Here is a 27055-nt window from a genome sequence, read left to right as displayed (position 1 = left end):
AATATGCATGGAGTTAAGGTAATTATATTACAAAATAAGCCAGAAGATTCGAACAGACATTGGAAGTAGCTATCAAAATTTTCTTAGCTACTCAGCAGAGAAATTGGAGGTGTGTATCCCATTCCTCTTTGTAAAATTGTATTAGTACAAATGAAAGAACATAGAGTGAAAATTGGTTACAGATCCATTAATCATCATTTAAATTTAACAAGATTCTACATATTATTTATCCCAATACATGGTGGAACATAGAGATTAAAGTTCTGGAAAAGTATTGATCCCAAACGTTTTTTTCCCCTCAATGACATACCCATTCACAGAGACACACAAGAATGAAGTAATAGAATTCATTCCAAATGAAATATTGCAAGAAAGCAAAAGCATGCTTTATAACATATTCACTGACTCCTAGATGGGAATGATATTTTATTACTTTCTGTCTTTTAATTATATATAAAATCAATCTTCATATGGCGAAGAGGGAAATAATAAAGCATCGATAACAAGCCAATATCTCAAACTGCAATATTATATGCATGATGATGTCATGACCCATGGATCATCTCTCGGCAGGCCACTATGGCAAAAAATGAGAGTATCTCTAGTATTCAGATTGAGGGCAGTGATCCAAAGAGACAAATTCTTAGAACTATTCCAAAGTGTATATATATTAAAATATTTTTAATGAAAATAAACTGCTGATTTACTGTCTGCTGCATTATGTACTGCACTCACTAGTTCTGCAGTAATTAAGAAAACACTAGTTATCTTATTCATTTGTTTAGTTCATATTCTGATTTTATTTCCCCTCTCATAGAAATCAGGATGGTACACATTGTATTTCATATATATGTATGTGTGTATGTGTATGTATGTATGTATGTGTATATACACGGGCAATGACTAGAGCTATGGCTATAACACATGGAACTGTCAGCAATCCACTTTTGACAACAGATACCCAGATACACACACACACACACACACACACACACACACACAAACTTTTGTTGGGTAACTGCCAATGTCGTCAGGATGGAAATGCTGGGGTGGGGAGATTGTGTTTATACTGTTGATGTCTGCACTCTGCTCATGGAGCGCGTCACCGGTCTGTTTGTTGAGGCCGGCCGTATTCCTTTGAGTTGTCACGCATCCATTTTTGGGGGATGTAGATGTCTCTGGGTATCTGTTGTCAAAAGTGGATTGCTGACGGTTCCATGTGTTATAGCCATAGCTCTAGTCATTGCCCGTGTATATACTCATACATACATACATACACATACACACATACATATATATGGCATGGGTCCGGAATACCTCGGGGACCACCTGCTGCCGGCGTCAACTCCCCTCCGCCCTGTGCGTTCCCACAGAGAGGGCCTCCTCAGGGTGCCTCTGGTCAGAGAATGCCGGCTGGTGGCCCCCAGGGGGAGGGCCTTCTCTGTGGGCGCCCCGGCTCTGTGGAATCAATTGCCGGTTGAGCTCCGGATGGCACCGGATCTTCGCTCCTTCCGGCGCGGGTTAAAGACCCATTTATTCGAACAAGCTGGCCTGGCCTGATGGGGAGTTAATTTAGGTTTTAATTATTTGTATATTTTTATTGTTTTATTTTGGGCATTAATTTAATTCTATTTTAACTTTTGTATTTTTGTATTTTTATTATATGTCCTGTTCACCGCCCTGAGTCCTTCGGGAGAAGGGCGGTATAAAAATTTAATAAAACTTAAACTTAAAACTTAAACATACATATATATGAAATACAATGTGTACCATCCTGATTTCTATGAGAGGGGAAATAAAATCAGAATATGAACTAAACAAATGAATAAGATAACTAGTGTTTTCTTAATTACTGCAGAACTAGTGAGTGCAGTACATAATGCAGCAGACAGTAAATCAGCAGTTTCTTTTCATTAAAAATATTTTGCATACTGAAAAAAAACCCAGTTCCAAACTTACAGACAATAAGTACAACATGAAATTGTTTCCTGCTTTTCCTGAATTCCCTGCCTTTGCCCGATCTGTATCAGTTGTAGTATATATTTAGCTACCTGTGAGTTTAGAATGTTTTCTGGTACTATCTCTTCAGAACATAAAAAGTCTAAACCAGACATGTCAAACACAAGGCCCGGGGGCTGGATCCGGCCCGCGAAGTGGTTTCATGTGGCCCGCAAAGCCATCCTGGAAACAGTGAGGCTCCTCCAGTGGACCATGCCTTGGCACTTGCCCCGGTCCCATCTCCTCCTGCCAGAGACCCCCAGATCTGTCCCACTCCTGCCCAGGCCCCCATAGGCACCCTTGATGCGAACGATGTAGAGCTGGCCACGCCCACCCAGTAGGCCATACGCACTCTAGCCATGCCCACCCAGTAGGCCACGCCCACCCTGGCCACACCCACCCGGCCCCCTGAGGGCAACTGCAATGCTGATGCGGCCCTCAATGAAATTGAGTTTGACACCCCTGGTCTAAACAAATCCCTTACCTTTCTCATAAACTTTCCAGAAGCATTAAAAAAAGGGAAAAACTTCATAAGAATGTGTTTATAAACAATCATGGCCTGACATGCTGCTGAAATCATTGTGGAATCTTTTCATTACTATTTTTTTTATTTTAAAATATTTAATAACAATTTGCTAATATATAATAATAATAGTAAATATTATTATTATTATTATCTGACTGGCCATGCAACCAATCATAATAATGTTATGGTCTATGAATGCTGTTTTTGTGAAACCAGAAGCTTACCCAGAAAGAACTGAGAAATAAGCAAGGATTGAGACGTTGCAATATTTTATAGATTCCTTTAACCAGTTATTGAGCAATATTATTGTGAAAACCTGATGGAATTACAGGGGCAATAAAATTCAGTTAGTGATATCACTTTCAAGGGTATTGCTTTAAACACTTTCAGGGCAAAATGGATGAGGTCTTACACCCTCATTTTCACTTTGTACTCAAGAAGCAATTGACTATTTCATCCTAGCAGGACACAAATATTTGAAACGTGACAAATTAATCCCTTATAGGATCATCTCTGTTATTTTATATGCATTCAGCTGCAGAGCATTTAAGGACAGAACAAGCTGACCAATGAAGAGAGTTACAGTGTAGTACCCAGAATCTCAAAGCATTAGAATCTATACATATCCAATTCACAACAGAATGCCAAGCTGACAGTGTTTTAGAAATGAGTTGGCCTCTGTAGGAATAACTATTCCCTTATGCTATAGAGGTTGCAAGGACTTTTTACTTAGCCTACTAAGAGTACAGTATGCAAGAAAGTAACAAAAGATATCTGCACATACTCCTTAAAATACAAAATATCAAGGTGTGTGATGGATCTAGACATAGCATTAAATTGTGACTTAGCCTCATGTCCACAAGAGAACACAAGTATCAAAGTCATACACTTCCAACATGGCTTTTTTCTTTGTGCATGCTCTGAACCATGTTCTTGGCAAAACATCCAAAGGGATACAAAAACAATATGACAAAATACTTCAGAATAATATCACCCTGAGGCACAGAAAGAAGAGGAATCTGCCTTGTCAGCCTTTGCAATTGTCAGGTAGTATAAAACCGAAGCTAATAAAAAAAGATCAAATAAAAGCATGACATTCTGCTTGGCCTGTCAATATCAGATTCTGCTCCTCGCTTTTCTAGTTGTATGCTTTAGTTCTTTTCTTATCTAGATGTAGCTACAACTGTTTCAAGTCCAAATCTCGGTCTGAAATCACCTCCATCACTATAACACAATACGTGTGGTCAGTTCATTTGAATTAAACAGATAGGAATATAAAAGGATTGAAAGGAGAACCCTTCATCAAACAGAAACTGAAACATTATTGATTGTGATCTATAACCTGGAAAAAATAGGCGATTAAGGAATTAAGCCAAAGATTGGAATACTGATTTTTAGAGACATTAGGAATGAAACCCAATGGGTGATCTTGGATGAATCATTCTCTCTCAGCCCTAGGAAATAGGCAATGGCAAACCATATCTGAAAATCTTGCTGAGAAAACTGCAGGAACATCAGTAGTTCAGGCAGTTGCCATGAATCAACATGGAGGAGGAGGAGGAGGAGGAGGAGGAGGAGGAGGAGGAGGAGGAGGAGGAGGAGGAGAAGAAGAAGAAGAAGAAGAAGAAGAAGAAGAAGAAGAAGAAGAAGAAGAAGAAGAAGAAGAAGAAGAACTACAATTAGAATATAATGATGGCTTCAGAAGAAGCCTCAGCTAATATTTCTATAGTTTCTAAAATACCAAGAAGTGTATATGTAAGATCACTATACTGTGTACCAAATGACTCTGTGCAATTAATTTAATTTAATTTAATTTTAATTCCATTTATATCCCGCCCTTCTCCGAAGACTCAGGGCGGCTTACAAGCTTAGCAGTAGCCTTCATTCTATGTATTAGTACAGAAAATTAGTACAGAAAACCTTCAAAATCAAATATAACTAGGACTGAAATTCTTTCTATTATTCTCAAAATGAATATTCAATTTTTATAATTCTGAATATCAAATATCATTTTCCTGGAAGAGATAGTAATAACTGTGTTCAACGTGCTTTTCTTTTCTTTATCAAATGTTTAGTGATAAACATTTAAGTGGCTTGTATTTGTGGATAACTATCACAGAAGAGAATGATAATATTTTTTTGTAATTTGTAATGCCCTTAAATACGAACATATACCAAATAGAATAATACTGAATAATAACTTCTAATAGTTTGCATGTTCAATTCAAAATGACCAAAAGCCAACCTCTACCTTTCAATATTGTCATCACTACAGTTACCACCTAATGGCTGGTCTCTCATGCTTCTCCAGCATTCAAGAGTTCAATGAAAATGACAATAATATTATATCCTTTGCATGTATTATTCTCAGAAAACAAACCAGACCTTCTTAATTCTTCCCACGTGGTTTCCAAATTCAGTTTACCCAAAAAGTAGCATGGAGTTTACCAGGCCCCAAACAAAAGATCCAGTGATGCAAATGACTGTTGTAATCACACTTAGATGCAGGGGTCAGACTCTTTGCTGCCTGGGACAAAAACACTCTATTTTATCCATGGTGATTTAATTGCAAGTTTCTTTTCTAGCCAAAGAGCAGCAGTTCCACACATTTCAATCCTCTGCAAGAGATACATGGCTCGGGAGAATCTTAAGAAATGGCTAGGAGCAGTGGTGGGATTCAGCTGGTTCTCACCACTTCGGCAGAACCGGTAGCTAATTTTTTGTTGCCCAGGCCCAGAATGCACTTCCGGAAGCAGCATCCAAACAGAGAACTTGTTGTTCACGTATTTGAATCCCACCACTGACTAGGAGACATTTCAGCTTATTAATCTGAGCCCCTGTTTTGTCCTACAGTCCTACAGCATCTGATCAGTGGTCATGAGAACTAGTTATAAAAAGATAGAGCCTAGGTTACGGAACACTTTCCATATGATTGAAAAATAGTTGGTCTTTTTTGTACAAAGGACTAATGAGAAATCTTGGCCCAAGTGAACAAACTTAGGCAAGTTCACAAATATTAACATTTTAAAAACATATTATTATATTTGCCTACAAAGATTACAAAGATCCTGTGGGCTATTTAAGAGTAAACTAATTGCTGTACTTCACTGGCATGAATTTCCCCCCCATAAGGACTTATTGTATATAAAAAAAGATCAGCAACCCACACAATGCCAATTTATTCTTCCCAATTCACTTTCAGTGTGGAGGTGTGAACTACAGTGTTCTGTAATCTGTGTCGAGCCACACAGCTACATTTTGTATTAAGTCATGGGAAAGTGTTATGATTTGTCACTCGGAGTACATTTACTCAGCAGGCAGCAATGGAAGTCAAACTGATCCAGGTTGTCAACTGAATGGCAAGATGTAGGGTTGAAACAATAGTCCACAGCTTTGCTCAGTATTCATCTGACTTCAATGAAAACACTCATGTTACATAACTAGAAAAATATAGATGCTATAAATAAGAATATCTTGTGATTTTTCTTTAGGTCTTTACCACCCAAGACAAGTGAAGTTATTGCTGTAGCAACTTAGGATTGAACTAACAGTTTCTTTTCACAGTTCTCAGGAGCTGCAACAAAAAATGTGTGATTTGGGGAGAATGATATTTTTCCATTATTCTATTATTCCAATATATAACAGAATAACAGAATTGGAAGGGACCTTTGAAGTTTTCTAGTCCAACCCCTGCTTAGGCAGGAAACCCTATAACAGGGGTGTAAAACTGCTGGCCCGCAGGCCAGATTCGTCATGCTGAAACCGTGCCCACCCCATTGCCGGCAATGGAAAAAAAGTCACAACACATCACGTGATGGTGCAAGATAGACATCCCTGCCCTATACCATTTCAGACAAATGGTTGTCCAATCTCTTCTTAAAAAGCACCCACAACTTCTAGAGGTAAGTTGTTCTACTGATTAATTGTTCTAACTGTCAAGAAATTTTTCTTTAGTTCTAGGTTGCTTCTCTCCTTGATTAGTTTCCATCCATTGCTTCTTGTCCTGCCTTCAAGTGCTTTGGAAAATAGCTTGATTCCCTCTTCTTTGTGGCAGCCTCTATCTTCTCACTCCCAGTGATAAAAAAGCAGGAATAGCATTACCTACATGTTATCTAGATTGCAAAGTTTAGAGCCATCCAGAAACAGATTTAGATCTATGAGTCTAGGTTGTTATTGTGAGCTTGAAAAATTGCAGGAAAGGTTGCCAGTGTGAACAGAAAAACTTAATATTTTCAGTCCTTTTGTGGAACAATAGGTTTCCTATGTTTTAGTTCAGAGGCAAAACTTACCACTGGACTTAGATCTAACAGAAATATTTTTTTATCCTGTGGAATGTTATATTTTTATTCTTTTTTTATTGAAAAGTTTTACAATACAATTTTAAATACAAAAAAACCCTCCTCCGCCTCCCCCCTCCCCAACCCCCCTACCCTCCCCTCCCCCCTCCCCAACTTCCCAGAGCTGAATACAGGGTATAATAATACAAACAAGCATAATCTAAAATTTATTTATTTATTTATTTATTTGATTTGTATACCGCCCTTCTCCCTAAGGACTAACAACAATAATAAATAACAATAATAAAACATTAAATTCTATCACACTTTAACTCTCCATAATCAAAATATTAATAAAATAACTATTAACTAATTATACATCATAAAAAATCCGCTACTTATTCAAATGCTAAATGATACTTTTTAGTCCCATATTTATTCTGAATATATTCAATCCATCTTCTCCATTCCACAATGTATCTCTGTTGCGATTGATCTTTCAAATACCGTATATACTTGAGTATAAGCCGAATTTTTCAGCCCACTTTTTGGGCTGAAAAATTCCACTTCGGCTTATACTCCAGTCAACAAAAAAACTTACTGAGGACTTGTGCGCGGCCAAGGCTTTGGTGCTTCCGGGATCGCGCGCACCTCTCCCAAGCCACCGCCGTCCGGAGACCTGCCGAAGTTTGGGGAGGTTTGGGGAGGTGCCCAAACCTCCCCAAACGTCGGCAGGTCTCCTGACCTCCACGCCCTGCCTGCCTGCTTCTTTCCGCAGCGGAAAGAAGCAGGCAGGCAGGGCACGGAGATCCGGAGACCTACCGACGTTTGGGGAGGTTTGGGGAGGTGCCCAAACCTCCCCAAACGTCGGCAGGTCTCCCGACCTCCACGCCCTGCCTGCCTGCTTCTTTCCGCAGCGGAAAGAAGCAGGCAGGCAGGGCACGGAGATCCGGAGACCTGCCGACGTTTGGGGAGGTTTGGGGAGGTGCGCGCGCACCTCCCCAAACCTCCCCAAACTTCGGCAGGTCTCTGGACGGCGGCGACTTGGGAGAGGTGCGCGCGATCCTAGAAGCACCGAAGCCTTGGCCGCGCAAGTCCTCGGGAAGCTCTGGGCGGTCACTTGCTTCGCATCTCCTGAGGGAAGGGGGGGCGACTGGAGCAGGCGTGTTTCCTCACCTGCTGGACACCGCGATTTGCCCGGGGAACGCGCGGGCCCCGAATGGCAGCATGGAGCGAGGAAGCGGACAGCCAGGGCTTCCCCGAGAGCCGCGGCCACACAGGGTATTCCTGTGTATTCAGGCTTGCAAAATGGCGGATCGAGCCTCTGCTGGCGGCAGAGGCTTGCAGAGCGCGGATCCAGCCTCCGCCGGCGGCGGAGGCTTGCAGAACGGCGGATCGGCTTATACTCGAGTCAATAACTTTTTCCAGTTTTTGGGGGTGAAATTGGGGGTCTCGGCTTATACTCGAGTCGGCTTATACTCAAGTATATACGGTATGCTGAAATCTTTGCCATTTCCGCCAAGTTAGAAACTTTCAAAGTCCACTCTTCTATATTCAGCAGTTCTTCCTTCTTCCAATATTGTGCTACTAAAAGTCTCGCTGCCGTAATTAAATGCAACATCAACTTAGTATCTATAACAGTAGTATCTGTAATAATACCCAATAAAAACAATTGCGGAGAGAACTTTATCCTTTTCTTAAATATCTTTTGCATATTCCACCAAATTTTAAATCAAAAAGCTTTAACCTTTTTACAAGTCCACCATATATGAAAATACGTTTCATCCTCACAACCACACCTCCAACATTTGGGCTGGCAGTTCGGATACATACTTGCTAATTTTTTAGGATCTAAATGCCACCTATAAAACATTTTATAAAAATTCTCTCTTAAGTTTTGGGCCTGTGTAAATTTTACATTTCTAACCCAAATCTTTTCCCAAGTGTCCATTGTTATAACTTCTTGAAAGTTCTGGGCCCACTTTATCATACAATCTTTAACAAGTTCCATTTCTGAATCAATTTCTATCAATGCATTATATATCCTTTTTATATGTGCTTGACCTTGATCTCTAATTTGTTTTACCAAATTTTCATCAATCATTGAGAAACCAACTTTCTGATCCTCTTTCCATCTTGCCTGTAATTGCCCATACTGAAACCAAGTTTGTACAATCTTTTCTTCTTTTAAGATATTATATGGCTTTAATTGCCATACATTCCTTTCTAAACTTAAGATTTCCTTATATGTAGTCTTATCATGTTTAAATCCCACATTTATATTTTCTATTGCATGTTTAGGTATTGCCCAAATTGGTATCTTGTAATTTAACTTATGTCTATACTTTTTCCAAACTCGCAACAGAGCATACCTTAAAATATGTATCTTAAAGACATTATCCACCTTCTTATCATACAGTAAATATGCATGCCAACCAAATAACAAATCATGACCCTGAAGATTTAATAATCTCCCTTGTGTTAAGTTAAACCAGTCACTTATCGATGACAGAGCAGCAGCCTCATAATATAATTTAAAATTAGGCATTTTAAGACCGCCTCTTTCACGCGTATCTTGCATTATCTTAAATTTAACTCGTGGCTTTTTCCCTGCCTAAACAAATTTATTAATTCCTTTTTGCCATTCCTCCAAATTTAAATCCTTTTTAAGTATAGGTATCATTTGAAATAAAAATAAAAATTTTGGCAAAACATTCATTTTCACTGCTGCAATTCTTCCCAATAAAGATAATTGTAATTTTTCCCAACTATCTAATTCTTTTTGTATTTTTCTCCATAACATTTCATAATTATTTTTATATAGCTTCACATTTGAGGCTGACAAATATATCCCCAAATATTTAATCTTTTTAACTATTTCAAATCCCGTTAGCTCTTCTAAAACAGCCTTTTGTAATACAGTCATGTTCTTAGACAATATTTTAGTTTTTTGTATGTTTATCTTAAATCCAGAAACTTTCCCATATAACATTATTATCTCCATCAATTCTACAACTGAATAATCCGGCTGAGTTACTGTAATAACCAGGTCATCCGCAAACGCCCTCAGTCTATAATCAGTAATATTTCCAATGTTAAAACAAATAATAAAGGTGACAGCGGACACCCCTGCCTTGTACCCTTTTCAATATTACATGGTTCCGTCAAACTGTTATTTACTATTATACGGGCTGTTTGCTTTTGATATATTGCCCTAATAGGTTGTAAAAAATATTCCCCAAATTCCATTTTCTCTAATACTTTCATCAAAAATTGCCAATCCAATTGATCAAAGGCTTTTTCAGCATACAAAAAGATCAGCGCTGCAGGGATCTGATTATTTCTTTCCAAAAATTCCAATAGATCTACAATATGTCTCACGTTATTCTTCATTTGTCTACCACTTATAAATCCAGTTTGATCACTATGAATCACTTGTTGCATAACCTTCATTAATCTGTTAGCTAAGATTTTTGCAAATATCTTATAATCAGTATTTAAAAGAGATATTGGCCTGTAGTTTTTAGCTTGGGTGGCATCCTGGTCTTCCTTCGGGATCAACGAAATAAAAGCAGTTTTCCACGATGGAGGCACCCCTCCTCCCAATTGAATTGTCTTAAACAATTCCCTTAAAGGTTCCACCATTTCTAACTGTAAATTTTTATAGTAAACAGCAGTCAGACCATCAGTTCCCGGTGCTTTACCCACTTTTAATTATTTAATTGCTAAAAAAAATTCCCTCATCAGTTATCAATTGGTTCATCCCTTCCTTTTGTTCTTGCGTAAGTACAGGAATATTGGCTTTTATCAAATATTCATCTATATCTACATCTCTAATCTTATCTCTAGCATACAACTTAAAATAAAAATCAACAAAAGTCTTTTTAATAAGATTCTGCTGATACACTACTTTACCCTTATGTTCTATTCTATCTATATTACAAGCTCTTTGCTTCTTCCTTAACAAGTAAGCTAACCATCTACCCGGTTTATTAGCATTACAAAAAGTGTTATGTTTAGCATACCGTAAGTTAGTTGCCACTTGATCTGCCATTAAGGTATCAAACTGACCCCTTAATAAAGTAATTACCTCTTTGATCTTCCCATCAGATGGATTCAAAATTAAAGCCTTTTCTTTTTCCTTAATTTCATCCTCTAATTCTTTCCTCTTAAAGTCCAGTTTACGTCTATGTTTATTATTCAAATATATTAATACACCTCTCATATAAGCTTTACTTGCATCCCAAACCATCTCAATAGAAGTACCTTTATGCATATTAATTTTTAAAAAATCTTTCATCTGTTTTTTACACTCTTCCACATTTTCCTGGTATCTAAACAAATTTTCATTTAAACACCAAGACCGTCTATCTCCATTATCTTTTTCTATCTCTAACCATACTGGACTATGATCAGATATAGTTCTTGGACAAATCTTGATCTTCTTAATCCTAGGAAAAAAATCATTAGTAATTAATACAAAGTCGATCCTGGAGAAAGATTGATGCCTATCGGAGAAAAAAGTAAAGTCTTTTTCTTGCAGATTCCTTTCTTTCCAAACATCTCTCAATTCCAAGTCATCCTTCATCTCAAAAAAAGATTTAGGCAGTCTGGCATGACTTGGAGTGCTTTTAAAAAGACATCCCTTGTCCATTTGTACATCCAAAATGCCATTCCAATCTCCCATAAAAATACAAGATTTATAATCCCACTGAATAATCTTGCTGTGTAATAAATTGTAAAAGTCTCCTTGCTGTTGATTTGGTGCATATAATCCAACCAAAAGCGTTTTCTTGCCTTCTATTAATAATTCAATTATAACATATCTTCCTTGTTTATCTGCTTCAATTAACCTCGCTGTAAAAGTATTCTTGACATAAATAACCACTCCATTTTTCTTATCAGGCGCAGAAGCAATAAACTGTGTGCCCAACCTAGAGTTTACCAAATATTTTTGATCAGCCACTCGAATATGTGTTTCCTGCAAACAAATAACATCGTTTTTAAATTGCTATAGATTGTGAAATACTTTCTTTCTCTTATGTGGTGAATTCAAACCATTAACATTCCAGGTTAGAAGCTTTCTCGCCATCTTTTGCGACCTGAAGCTTTTGGAGCACCTCTTCCAAAATCACCTGCACTCTCTTTGGCCTCGCTCCTCCCACTGCTTCACTATAAGTAAGTTTTTGCGATTCCATCGTAGCTCTCTGCTGATCTTGCTCTTGTCTCATTCGTCTGGCTGCAGCGCGTGTCATTCTTTGGTCTCTGACCTCCTCCGTTGATACTGAAATCTGATCCACTCCAGCAACTTTCTGGAATTCTCCATCTTTCAACTGCGTAGCTCCTTCAGCACCTTGCAAACTCTCACTTTGTGGTTGACGCTGTCCTTCCCCATTCTTCCTTTTAGATTCCAGAAGTGGTATGGGGCCTGCTTTTAAAATATTGGCATAGAAATCACGTGCCTGTAAAACTGTGAGAAGACGATATCTCGTGCCCGCATACATCACCACCATACCTACTGGGATCTCCCATCTGAACTGTATGTCCCGTCTTCTTAATTCTTCTGCCAAAAAAGCAAATTCTTTCCTTCTCCTTAAAATTCTTGGAGGGATCTCTTTTAAAATTAAAACTTCTTGCTCTGCAATTGCAAATTTGCTGTTATAAAAGGCTTGAATAACCTCATTTCTAATTGCTCTCTTTGTAAAATAAACCACCACATCTCTAGGTAGTTTCCTTTGTCTTCCAATCCAGGAATTGACACGAAATATTTTATCTATATCCGCCATAATATCTTCTGCTGAGCGCCCCAAAACCCCTTCAAGGGCTTCTGAAACCACTTTTTTCAAATTTTCCTTAGGATCCTCTTTCAAACCTCTAATTCTCACAGCAAATTCCATCTCGTGGTACTGCACCAATGTTAAGTCAACATCAATCTTATCCATCACAGTTTCAGCATCCATCATTTTGGCATGTAATCTCACATTATTTTGGCTAAGTTCTTCCACTCTTTCATCCAAACGTTCGATACAAACAGCCATGCCTTGAAATGCTAATAAGATGTCTGCCCTCACTTCTGTATTCTTCTCCTCAATGAGCTCAGCTAATTGCTGAGTTAATTGCTGAGACTGCTTTTTCAAAGCCTCTTGCAAAACATCCTGCAAATCTTTTATTGTCAAAGCTGGTGCGGGTGCAGGTACCGAGGGGGGGGCATTAAAGCCTGTAAGGAAGATTGCTGAACTGGCAAAGCCCCCGCGCTTCTAGGAACTTTAGATGATTTGGCAGCCATTTTTGCCCACTCAAGTCTGTTGCACACTTTCACTTTTAGAAGTCTCCACAAAATCTACTGAGTTAAAGTTCATATACTTGCTCTGACAGAATTCTCCTGCACCGCTCTACCTGCATCCAGGTAATCCAAGGTTCACTCTTGCTGGCAGGGATGGTTGCTGCATCCTGCTCTGCTCAAAAGCCCTGGAGCAGAGGCATCCCGAAGTCCGGAGCAAACTCAGGCTGCGGGGGGGCTCAATCCTTCAACCACCAGAGTTTGAACTCTGGTGGTCAGGGAGAGCTCTACCCCTGCCTGGGCGCTCACCCCCTCATCTTCTTCCAAGGAGCGGGCTTCCGAGCCTCCAAAACAGCTGATTGTCACTGTTTTTGGCGGTTCTACGGAAACAACGGGGCTGACAGCCGAAATGGCTGTCAGCAACGGAGCCTTGCCACCTGGAAGTCTATATTTTTATTCTTTTACAATGAACATTTCTTTGAACAGGAAATGGAGAAAGTAATGTAAATGAATTATAACATCACATTTCCAATATTAAGTGAAATGTCTCTCAATCATTGCCTCTGGTAAAAGTACTAAATGCAAGTTTAGAATTACTTGCATGAAAAGGGAAAAGCCCAAATCCCATAATATGAATAATTGCTTAATTATTTTAAGGACATGAGAGTTGTTATCATTGAAATGTTTTCAATCTTATTTTGTTTCTTCTTATAATTTTGGAATGCAATCATGATATTGCATGAATGATGGGACTGACAATTGTTGCATGTATGGTCTATGAAGATTCTCAACCATCCAGGTCATGGTTGTCCCAAAGGTGCTTGTCTTGGGTTTTCTTTTCTTGAAAACATTTCACTTTTCATCTAAGAAGCTTCCTCAGTTCTGACTGAATGGTGGGGAATGGATTTGTTGCCTTTTGAAAAAGCACCATTGGGATGTTGCATGTATTCATTTTAAAATATACAGGCCTTGAGGAAGGAAGGGACATCATATGGGATCCACCTTGTATGCACTAATTATATATCTCTCCAAACTACATCTTACATTGATTACATTAACTGTTCCTTTGTATTCTGCCTGTGACTCAGACTGAATTACCCAAAATGGTTGAGAGACAAAGCATGCAATTGCTAGGCAACTAACACAGCTTTCCCTCATTGTCCACTCCAGAAATTACAAATGATTATCTGATCAGGCCTGAAATGGAAAAGGCAGAAGAGGTACTTAGCATTCAAAAACAAAGTGATAGTCAGGGCAATTTTGCCTTAACAGGAAATAGACAACAGTAGCTCTATAAATTATTTTTACATAACATTTTTAGCAATCCTAAGTACTAAGTACTCCAGAAGATAGTAGAGGACAGGAAGGCCTGGAGGAACATTGTCCATAGGGTCGCAATGGGTCGGACACGACTTCGCAACTAACAACAACAAGTACTAAATGGAGATGCATGTTCCTTCCATGGCACTTGAGCAAACTCAGGTTAGGCCAAGATAGAATTATGCATTTCAGCAACCATGGAGCTGCTGAAAATATTAAAGATGTGATAAAACATTATTGAGCTGACAGCATCCTTTTAAGTGCCACTGCCAATTAACTGGAGCAAAGGCACTGATTTTTTTTTATAAGGCAGTGATAACTCATTATGGTTTGACTATATGTTATGTGGAGCTGATGGATAATGAGAAAGAGATTTGCTTTAAAAGAAATAACAAATAGGAAACACAATAAAGACAACCAATAAATACAGTAATATCTTATGAAACAGAATAAAGAAGCTGGATCTATATTTTATAGCACCTAGTTCTATCACCCCTTGCAGTAAAACAGATAGGAAATAAGATGAGTTAATTCTTCCTTATTGTAAAGCTACATTAACAGAAGCTTGAAAGTCTGATGGTACATACTCCCCACCACATTTTTAACTATGCAATCCATTAGGGCAGACCTGTCAAATTCACGACATCATGTGATGTCGCGCAATGTATCAGGACGGTTTTGCCATTGCCGGCAATGGGGTGGGCGTGGCTTCCACGTGACACGTCTGGCCCACAGGCTGGCAGTTTGACACCCCTGAATTAGGGTGTTTCCTTCCTAAGTTTCCTTCTCTGATTGTTAAGCCACTGGGGGCTCCTGGCTCTCTTGTCTGATTGGTTCCTAGGCAGCATATCTTTCCCCTTGTTCCACACATTTCATTACAAGTTTTGACACTCAGTAGATGCAAAAGCTATCTCTATGTAGAGTTTTTTTAAAAAAACATTTATATCATGAGGAATTAAAAATGTTAATTCTAACCTCCCTCCAAGGTGCTAAACTATTTTAATACTTTGCACAATACTGGATTATTTTATATAGTGATCAGATTGCTGATCCCAAATGACACAGTTTCAATTGTAATGATTCATTCTTGAAGACAATTTTTTTCCCTGCAAATTGGGTCAACCAACCCAATGAGGTCCTAATGACTTCTGCAAATGCACGGATACCATTGTTGCCAGAAGTTGCTAACCAACTGATGTGACAGTATGTCTGCATTTGCTAATGATAGTAAGTTACAATGAAGGCACAGATGACCATTAAGTAAAATGGTGAATTAGACACATCTGTGAAAGCAAATTATAGAGGGATGTGAATCCCTTTTCTATTTATAGCCCCTTCTTGAAGAAACTAGCTCTGATTCTTGCTTTAAATTAATTTTCTGTGCCACATAAGAATAAGGCTTTTTTTTAAGAAAAAGAACACTAAACCTGAGCTTAGTAACAATCTCTCAAAAATGGCTAAAATCACATCTATAAGAATAGCACAAAAGGATTAGTTAGCTCTATAGAAGGTCAAGCATTATGGAAGCAGCTACTTCTGTAAAAAGCAGGTGTGTAATTTCTCTTACAGTCCAAACCAAAATGATTTTGCCAGGGAGTGATTAAAGACAAAATACAGGGATAAGGACCACAGCAGACCAGAGTGGCTACTAGAAGTTGGGCAAATCCTAATTCCTGACAGTATACAGAAGCAACTGGTCAGTGAAGCATGCCAACCAATGTCCAAACTCAACAAAAAGGATGAGAGGGGGAGACCACACATCCAAACTAGAATATCTAAGAGTGACTATAAACTGCTTCAACTATGGACTAGAGATTTGATGGGAGCATCATCATGAAAACATGTCAGAAAAGAAGTAAACATACTGTGGTTAGGGGCAAATGATAAAGAACCTGTACACAAAATCTTCTTTGGAAAATACTCTTACAAAATTTAGCAATTCTTTACTCTAATACAGGGGTCTTCAAACTTGCCCCTTTTATGACTTGTGGACTTCAACTCCCAGAATTCCTCAGCCCGGCATGCTGGTTGAGGAATTTTGGGAGTTGAAGTCCACAAGTCATAAAAGGGGCAAGTTTGAAGATACCTGCTCTAATACATTGCTTGGTACAGAGAAAGACATTTTCCCATTTTCTCTGTAGTCAGAGCACCTGATTATCATTTTACTTTGTTCCTTCCAGCAGCAGTCCATCTTTCCTCATGCAGAACAAATTCTGAAGCATGTCATATAGAAAAGCACATATTTAACTCTCAAGCTACAAGTTACAATTTAATGACAGAACCATATTCTTCAAAAGAAAGAACAGGTCATAGGCAAAAACTGTTTTTAAAAGTTCACATTTTGCTATCACAGTCTTTCAATTTTCTTTAATCTCTAGTCTTTTGTTACAAAAGAAAATAGTTTGCCACAAACACTATAATCTAGTAGAATAGCCTGCTTTGTGGGGTCAAGAGAATTCCACCACTGGAGGTTTTCAAGCAAAGGTTGGACAGCCATCTCTCTAGGTTGATATGAATGTACTAAGGCTAGAAGACCTCCAAAGCCCCCTTCAACCTTATGATTCTCAATTTTTCCTCTGTAAATTTTGAAGAGAAGCACAGCATGATCCCTAGTACTGATAGTAGAGAAACAATTTATCTTCACCTCTGGACAGAATAAGATGCAAAAGAGGAAAGCAGAAGTATGCAGATAAGAGAATTCAGTCAATGAGAATTAATGTCACTTCCTCTAATAATGGATACAAGTAATTGATACTAGTGGGAGAAAAAATATTGCTAAGCTTGGAAGAATTGCATAATTGACAAGGTTGTGCTAGTGATGAACAAGATGGTCCTTATAATGGGAACATAAGGAACAGAACATGTTTATGCTCGATAACTATGAAATGCTGAACCAGTAGAAAAATAAAAATGGAAAATTGGGAGCCCTGTCTGACCTCTTTAGAGATGGGCATGGCTAGTTGGTAAGAATTCTCAACAAAAGCATTCCTAATGACAGAACCTACTGCAATATTTAACTGCAATCTTCATTTGTACCACCACAGAAGAAAATGCATTTTTCCAGAAAACTAATGGCAGATTTTCAAGCCGTTCTTTTGAAATTTTAGCTACCCTTTTTAATGCATATTTAAAGAGGAATAAATCCCATGGAACTAAGTAGGCCTTACTTTTTCATAAACATGCTTAGGAGTAGAGGATTAATCCCATTTTTTAAAAATCCCATTTATATCCCACCCTTCTCCGAAGACTCAGGGCGGCTTACAATTTAAAGCACAAATCAATGTGCTTAGCAATAGCCTTCATTCTATGTATATGCCTGCTTATTAGGGCTTTCGCCCCCCCCAAGCGGCATTATTACAAAGTCAGCTTATTGCCCCCAACAATCTGGGTACTCATTTTACCTACCTCGGAAGGATGGAAGGCTGAGTCAACCTTGAGCCTGGTGGGATGCGAACCTGCACTAATTGCAGGCAGCTGGTGTTACTTAAGGAGGCGTTAGCCCACTGCTCCACCAAGGCTCTTAGCTAAAAACTATTAGCTAAAAACTATTTCAGTGATCTTATAGGTCTAATAAGTGTAGCTTGAAATAAGAGTTAACTTAAAAAGAAAAATTCATCATTCTACAGTGAACATTCTATTACTTGTAAAGGTTTTATAATGTGAAAAACTATAAGACTACAGTAAGAAAAACATGAGAAACAATCGGCATTAAGAACATTGATACACTGGAGGTATTTAGGATGAGAATAAATGGAACGAATTTCATGCAGTGGTTGAAGATTATATGAAAGCAAATGATTAACATACCCATTCAAAGACATCTCTAGGCTAGCAAAAGTGAAAACAAAATGACAAATGAAAATTTAGTCTAAGACATATCGTTGTATTAGTAAGATTCAGCAAAGTGGATGTGCTTCAAGTCCCCTTGCTTAAAAAATTGAGATATCCCTTCTCTGTTTCTGCAGCTCCTGCCCTCTGGAATAATTTCCCCCTCCTTCTCCAGAGATCCATGCCTATCTTGATGACGTTTCATAACAAGGCATGGAAAATCCAAAGACTTGGTTGGATGGCGAGCTGGATAGCATATAAATTTAATAAATTTTTAAAAATTAACAATCTGGCCATTTTCCAAGCCTTGGGACAGGGTGGTAAGTGAGACTCTGCAAGATGGTTTGTGATATGATTTTGTTTTATTGTTATTTGATCCTTCTGGATGCATATCATCTATTTCTATTTTATTTTTCTACCTTTTTAATTATGTAAAGTGCCCAGTTGGGCATTCTTTAAATCAATATAAATAAAAACATTTTTGAAAGTATTTAGGAAAGTATCACCATAAGCAATAGTGAAATACAAACTTCTACTCAATTTTCTGGAAGTAAGTCAGTTGAACTGAATGTTTTGTTAATTTTGAACTGAAATAAGGCTTTGATGATGGACACCATCCATAAAATAATTTTCCAGCAGAACCCATTCCTTTAGCAAAATAGATAAACCATGAAAAGAATCTGTGTAAAGTGTAAATAAATGTGCAAAATCAGATTTTGTCTAAGATAGTAAATGTGAATTCTCTTTGTGTGGTCATGTTTCTAGAAATAAACTAGCATATAGCAAGCTAAACATAAAATTGAGCTGCAGAGAAATTCTTGCCAAAGTACTGCAGTAACTTTATATAATCAAATAAAATGGTCAGCATATAAGTTAGCTGGTTGTGCTTTCACCAAGAACATCCACTGGGATAATTAATTTAGCTGGCATGCTTCTTCTTTCATTCCAGTACACAGGGAGTTCTTTGGTGTGTTTTTTCCCCTACAATGCAAAAGCAAGCATTCAGTGGCGTAGCGTGGGTTGTCAGCACCCGGGGCAAGGCAAGTAATTTGCACCCCCTAACCCGTGCACTGCACCGCATGCCTGGCACATCCCCTCCACAGTGGGCGGCGACCCGGCGGCTCGGATCAGATTCGCACAGCCAGCACTGCAGTGAGAGAGAGTGAGTGAGCCAGGCAGGGGCAGAGAGTTGCGAGTGCGAGCACCCCCCCAGATGTTGCGCCCGGTGCAGCTGCCCCCCCTGCACCCCCCACGTTACGCCACTGCAAGCATTAAATAGTTTTGGTGAATCTCAAAACTCTTATTTGACAATTGATATTACAAGTCCAGCTTGCTAAGAAGGACTTAATATTTACTGCAGTAAGTGAGATATTCATATGCATGCTTATTCCTCCTTCGAGCATTGGATCAAGTTCAAAGCTTTTTAGGCAAAGCAACAATTGCATGGTTTGCTACACACAACAGCTTTTCACTTTCACGCCAAAGAGATGATTAGTTGCCAGCTTTCACCACATGATTTATCATCCCAGTTCAGGAGCTGGCAGTTTCTGTTGGAGGTGGATTGTCCCAATCTTCTCAACATAAAAACCATTTTATTGATTTTAAGAGTATTTATTCCTTCTTTCTACACATCGTGGAATCAATCAATATGTAATAACCTAACACTTGTAAAAACAATTTCAAAGTGCTGATTGCAATATAGGTTCTAACAGCAAGAGACACAATGCTCAGATCACACTTCCCCTTATTCTACTTAAATTTTCAGAATTTTCCTGTTTGCCATAAAACCCCATAAAACCTCTTTCTCAATTCCTAGTGCTGGCATGCAAACTTCTGCACTTGACTTCCTTTTCCTAAATATGTGAGCATGCAGCTGCTGTTTCAGAAACAGAATTTACTAGATAAAAACAGCAAAGCCCCATTCAGAAGTACGAAATCACTGACCCAGGGAAAATGCCCACAACTGCAAGCCCTCTGTTACATGTTCTATTGAAGAGTGAGAAAGGAAAGTTGTATTTATTTAAACATGATTCATTTCACAAGATGATGGGATACATGTAAGCAGTCTTATTTGTATATACTGTAATGTATATAATGTATATAAACTTTTTTACCTGGGATTAATTTTCAGAAAAGGAAATTAGAAGTTGGCTTAATTGAAAATACAGCTACCTTAAGATTCTGTTTAAAGAAAAAGGATTAGGGATAGGGATAAAAACCAGATTTTTAAAAAATAAAAAGCTCAGGAAAGTATGAACATTCCCATCAGAGCTTTTTTTGCTGTTTTGTTTTTTTGCTTTTTTGGCAATCATGTAGTAAGTGTGCAATAATTTATCATTTATTCATAAAGAATAATTCTGACAACATTTATTTAATTTAATTTAATTTATTAATATTTCTATACCGCCCTTCTCCCTGAGGACTCAGGGCGGTGTACAGGGCAAGAATAAAACACAGAAATGTACAAAAATTAAAAGATAATTAAATGCATGCCCGATTAAAATACAATTAATACATAGTAAAAACCCCAATAAAAATGATAAGAAAAACCCCACCAATCCCCCTCATGCCAGGCTGGCTTGCTCGAACAAGTATGTTTTCAGATCGCGGCGAAAGGAGCGCAGATCGGGCGCCGTCCGGAGCTCAACCGGTAACTGGTTCCATAGCTCCGGGGCGCCCACAGAGAAGGATCTCCCCCTGGGGGCCACGAGACGGCATTCTCTGACCGGTGGCACCCTGAGGAGGCCCTCTCTGTGGGAACGCACAGGGCGCAGGGAGCTTGATGCCGGCAGCAGATGTTCCCTGAGGTACTCCGGCCCCATGCCATGGAGGGCTTTGAACACCATTACTAGCACCTTGAATTTATATTTGTGTTCTCTATTTTTTCTTGCTTTTCAGAACTCTCATGTTTCAATGCATGCTTTGTCCATCACAAGTCCCCTTTTCTCTAAGACTGATTTTGACAGGTGCCTTTTAGGTGCCTTATAACAACAAAACTTTTGTGATATGTCATTGCAGGAGAAGATCATATTATACCTTCTTTCCGTGTTTCTCCAATAATTAACTTCCTAAGGCTGTGTTTATAGAAACATGCGTTGACATTTATTTCGCAATTAAGTATGTAAATACAAATATGGAAATACTAAATAATTTTGCAGAGGAAAAAAGAAAAGAACACCTTTCATTGATAATAATAACTATCTTATAAAATAGAATATTTATACCTCAGTGTTGAACTATGGGGTTCTTTTTTAATAATATTTTTATTAATTTTCTAATTTTACATTTAAGTATTTAAAAAGCAATGTGGTGGCTGGGTTAATCAATAGTTCAGTAACAGAAAAATCTTTAGTACAAATCTCAAACAACAACCTCAAATATTTCCTCTTTTTCCTTTAATATCTATATCTCATATTTAAGCTAATACAGTTCTTACTATATCAACTAAATAAAAATATCATTATTACATTTATCAATAAATTTTTATTTTATTCATATCTTAATTACTTTTACATTCAATCTTTACATTCAATCAATGTCCTGTTATTGGTTTTTCCTAATTTTTAGTTTCCCATCAATATTCAAATTTAATATTTCATATTTATAATTTCCAGGTTTTAGGTAACCAAAGTTTCCTTTATCTCAATTCATAACAAAATCTAATATTCAAAATACACATCTTATATATTTGGGTATCATCTTGTTCTATTTCCTAAAAATTATCTATTTTCCCCCCATCTTACATCATCTAATTAATAATACAGTTTCCCCTTTAATAAATCAAAGCCCATTATATATATTGTCAGAGTTAATCAATAAATCAAACATATTTATACTATTTTTTTCTCTTGGGTCCAATTTTTAAGTATTAAACAAATAGCATCCTTTTTTCAACTAATTTCCGATTGTTTTAAATTTAATCACAAAATTTTCCTTATCTCAACTTGTCCCTTTGACCCTCTAATTAGTAATATGAAATCCGCTCTGATAAATCAAAATCCCAATTTTCTTCAGCCTTATTCTGGCTTTCTTTCTTTGCCAACTAGCCTTAAATGTCAGTGCTTTTAAATCATCAAATAGATCTCCCTCTATCATTATATATATTGTTTGGAATAAGAGAAACCATTTAGTTGCCATTTTTTTGGAAGGGCTAGCCCATTTGTATTCCTTAAATCATCTCCCTATTATTCCAAATCCCCATAATTGTCCTGGTATGTTTATCTTCCATTCAGTCTGTTCTTCTTCTTGCTACTCAAATTTCTTCTGATTTACGTAGAAAGTCTTTTTCATTTTCACTGTTGTCACTCCCTTTTCTGGATATTCCACTGACTGTATTTGTTGGTCAACTGAGTGCTCTGTCTTAGTATTTGACTGTTCCACTTCTTCTGTTACCTTCTGCATTGTTGGTTCTTTAGTTGTAGTTGGAATTTGGGTTTGTATATCTGAGCTGACATCTTGTTCTTTTCTGTAACATCTTATTTCATCACAAGCTGAAAGGATGGTTTCATGTATTGCTTTCAACACGGAAAGAATCTTTTCCTGGTCTTCATCCATCTTCTCTTAATTGTACATTAAGTTGAGGACTTTGAAATCAGATGATGAAAATAATTTTATAGCTGGTTAAGGGACCACTATTTCACATGTTTGTAGGTAGTCTTTATAATAAAAGTCATTTATCAAGTAAGATTTTATAATCCAAGGTATTTCATCATCTCAAATAATGACCAATATTCCTCAGATAAAAAAGGAGGAAGGTAATTCCCCATATATAGCTCTAAAAATCAATAAAGTTTTACATTTATAGTTCAAGGAGGCCACAGTTCTCTTTACAGCTAAACTTCTCACAGGTGGTGTTTATCAAAGTTAAAAGAATCTTGTCTGTAGTCTGGGCTTCAAGCCAAATCTCCTTTAGGCAATAACAAGTTGTAATACCAAGCTTCACCACAAGATGCTGCTTAACGTATTTTAAGTCCAAAATTTTTATAGTCATTTTTCCAATTTTATTTCTTTTATAGATAAAAACAAAAGTCTTCAGTGCAAATAAGAAAACTTTTGGTCCCCAAGTTTCAGAAACATAAATCCAATTAGATTATAGTTATTCTTTTAGTGCTTTAATTCCCCCGGGTAATCAGTTGCTGCTATTCTTAGAGGGTGGGATAGAAATTCCCTTCCATCTCTCCTCACAGAGGAAAAGATACTTTGGGCAGCTTTTACAGGAAGAAAAATACTTAGGATCTTAGAGAGAAGATTGGATCTCACCCAGTTTTATCCGGGTTGCTTTAGAAGTGCCTGGTGGTAAATTTGACTTCAGCTGTCTGCAGCCTAGTGACAAGCCATATTGCTATGGCCAGTCCTCCACCGGTTTGGAGGGCTGCCCCGGGTCAAGAAGAAGGGCTGCCTCCCTCCCACAATCAAGTGGGGGTCTCCTTCTTGCAACTTTTGACCCTTTCCAGGGTCCCCCAGCAGAACAAAACTGAACGCAGAAGACGGGGCTCACCTTCCAGCATCTGCAACAGCCGCGATAGCAAACCGGAAGTCCTGAACTATGGGGTTCTTGACGCTCTCTGAGCTAGAAGCTATTACCAAGTTTGGTAATGAAAAGTATGCAAGAAAACTGCAAAGAGAGTCAGAGAACCCTGAAGATCCTATAGACTAGCTCTACAAACACAGAGATTAGAGAGTTTGGCTATTTAGACAGAAATGAGGAGACTTATTTAAGTTTCAATGTATTCTGACCCTCAGATTCCAGTTTTGATCAAGATTTCTTTGCTGTGTAAATACACAAAATATTTTTTCACAGGTAATAAATTGATTTTAAAAAATGAATAAAACAGACATCAGATTACAGAAAGTAAAGTGTGGCTGTGGAGCAATATATCAACTGCAAGAGTTGTCCCATTGAGTTTTCAGTAAAGTTTTATTTTAACACGATGAAAGAGCTTGAGGGGAGTGCCTGTTTTAGAGGCAAGGCTTGCTTCAGAAAAACAGAATTAGACAGTAAGCATGAGAGGCAGATTGAAATGAGAGTTAGGAGACTTGGAAGGGAAATAAAATTAGGGAAAGGAAACCAGAAGAAAGAGAAATAGAGGGAGTAAAATGAGACTAGGCACTGAGGGAAGGTAGAGAAACCAGAGAGGATGCTGGAGGATGAGTAATGAAAGTAGTTGGCTGGCTGGCTAGCAAAAGTTGTGCATCATGGAAAATGTTTGAAACTATGTGGAACAGTAGCAGGAGAAACAAGACTTGGAACAGGTTTTAACCTATTCAGGGTTCAAATGATAGATTGGAAGTGAAAAAGCTATGAAAGGTTTACTCCTACAGTAAGCTAAACAAAGACCAGGAACAGTATCAACTAGAGATCAAACATAATTTCTTTTTTTCCACATCACCCCTTCTACCTCAAAGTGGGTAAATTCTGAAGTCTCAACAAGACTGAACAATGTTATCATGATTCAGGGGTTGACAATCTCAGTGGGAAATGCATTGGTTTTTCTTTATTTTGATTCTATAATTACTCTAAAAGTAGCCAGAGCAGCTTAGTCATAGTTCTGTTTGTGTTGAGTTGTTTTGAACTGGTGCTGAATTTCTCAGGAAGAGATTAAAAATTGGCTTTTCTTTCAAACCATTCACCCTGGATGGAAGCTTATACCGTTCATTTCTCTAAGATCAGAATTACTAATCTTTCTGCACATAGACGTCTTATTCTACTTTTACACTGTCTAATTTCCTGCTCAAGGAGTTCTTGCATGGATAATCGGATTGAGATTGGAGGATATTTCTTTCTGAAACTCACAGTCATTGAAAGGTACCAATCATTTAAGCAATTATATGAAATCTCTAGTGAAATGTTTAGCACCCATATCATTACCTTCATATATGAAATAAGCCTCTAGCTCCCATTAAGTTCATGTATTTTAGAGAACCAGTTTGGTCTAGTGATTAAGGCACCAAACTAGAAAGCAGGAGACCATGAGTTCAAGTCCCACCTTAGACATGCAAGCCATCTGGGTGACTTTGGGCCAGTCACTCTCTCAGCCCAACCCAGCTCACCTGTTGCTATTGTCGTTGTGGGGAAAATAGGAAGAGGAAAGTGTGTTGGATGCATTTGCCGCCTTGAGTTATTTGTAAAAATAAAAAGGTGGGATACAAATCAATAAATGTATTGGTTTGAGATTGAGTATCTCTTCAAATACTTGGTTGCAGTTTATGCGATTATATTTTAAAGCAGGGTGGGGAATGACACAAAATATAATTCAAAACCTCTTCTTATTCGAGTGCAAAGTATTACAAAAATAAATTTACCAACTTATTCTGCTTCAATGACTTTGACAGAAAAGTAATGCTACTCTGCAAATGACCTACATTCAAAGTTACTAGACCTCTAAACATCTTGGGTTGTCAAAGGATAGCTATAACTGCCTGAGATCTGAAGAAATGAGTATAACTTTTATTGCACTGTATGTTTTGTAACTGCATAGAAAATTAAATGCACTTGTACTGAAATTTAAGCCAAGTTGAAATTTAGAAAACTTGAGAGATGGGAAGATTTCTAAACAAAGGGAGATATTGAAAAGATTATAAAACTTGTTAATAGTCTTTATTCTGAAAGGCTTCTGGGTCCATGGAGGAAAGTAAAAAACTGATTTTTCTAAGACTGAAATCTCACATTGCCAAAGGAAAACAATTGTACTTACCCCTTCCCTGGAATTGTCTCTTGTATGGGCAAGCATTTCCTGGAGGGCTCTGACAGATAAAGACTGCTCCAGGACAAAATTACAGATGCAAAGATCAGGAGGGACATACTGGAAAAAATAAAATAGCAACAAAGATCACAGCTTTCTTTGTTTTTGCTGCAGAAGGTTTACTCACTGACAAGATCAGTGTGAGGCTGTTAAATCAGATCATTTAAATCAGTAGATAGATTAATCCATTAATCCATTATACATCAGTGATGCACATTCATTTTGTGCACCATAAAATAAATAATGAACCAACCTTACAAGTCTTCAAGTAGAAGTCATGAATCCAGAATAACCTCCAGGGTAAAGCATCTCACACTGATGGTTTTCCCATAGATTTAGATAAGATTTTTTTTTCCACTCCCAGACTCTTGGAATTATATAACAATGCCTTTTTAAATAACATGTTTTCCTCCTTTTAATGAACATTTTATAATTGTGATTTTTCTGGAAAGATTTCCCTATGCAAATCATCACCCAATTTCTTTGTTAAATACAGATGCTAAAATGTAGACAGCAACTCTGGCATAAAGACCTGAAACTATGATATCTTTGACAATTCGTGTTATTCAATTTCAATGTATAAAAATGTGTCACAAGTAAATTATTAGAATGTTAACTGGATTTTAACTACTCTATCAGATAAATTAGATTTAATAGTGTTTATCTCACTGGGGATGAAGATGCATTGATATGGTGCAGGCTGAATTTCTAGAGCATGTCTTGCATAAGATATGATTCTTATTTTCTTTAATTGGATTAAAATGTGTATTTTAATCTATCTCCCAGGGTTACTATAAATGGAATTATTTCTTCACACATCCAGATGCTTTGTGGAACTCATCAAGAACTCTACTATCTTATTAATTCAATTTTGGTGTCACTGATCTGTTTTACTAAGCAATTGAAGGACATTTTGGACTTCGAAATGGCTGCAATGGAACATAAAATAGATAATCTAAGCTGAAATTTTATGTGTTATTAACAACTATCAGTGTTGCTTGCCAAATTGTTAGATATAGTTGTGAGAAGTTTTATATCAAAATATATTTGATTCTTTATGCTGTTTTCATCTTCCCTTAAAACA

The 27055-nt window shown here is 37.6% G+C and overlaps 1 protein-coding gene across 1 annotated transcript in view; it reads right to left on the bottom strand.

Annotated features, from left to right (window-relative positions):
- RYR3 (ryanodine receptor 3) overlaps nt 1-27055 on the bottom strand; it is a gene marked incomplete at both ends in the record, with an annotated part of 317059 nt that overhangs the window by 225215 nt on the left and 64789 nt on the right. Inside the window, one exon of the mRNA XM_083354752.1 lies at nt 25924-26031. Coding sequence (XP_083210878.1) covers nt 25924-26031 — 108 coding nt within the window. The remainder of the gene's footprint in view (nt 1-25923; nt 26032-27055) is intronic.

The sequence above is a fragment of the Vipera ursinii genome, assembly GCF_947247035.1.
Source record: "Vipera ursinii genome assembly, chromosome: 1".
In the NCBI taxonomy this organism is placed as follows: domain Eukaryota; kingdom Metazoa; phylum Chordata; class Lepidosauria; order Squamata; family Viperidae; genus Vipera; species Vipera ursinii.
Note: the sequence above shows the minus strand (reverse complement) of the source record. Positions and strands in the feature narration are given on the sequence as shown.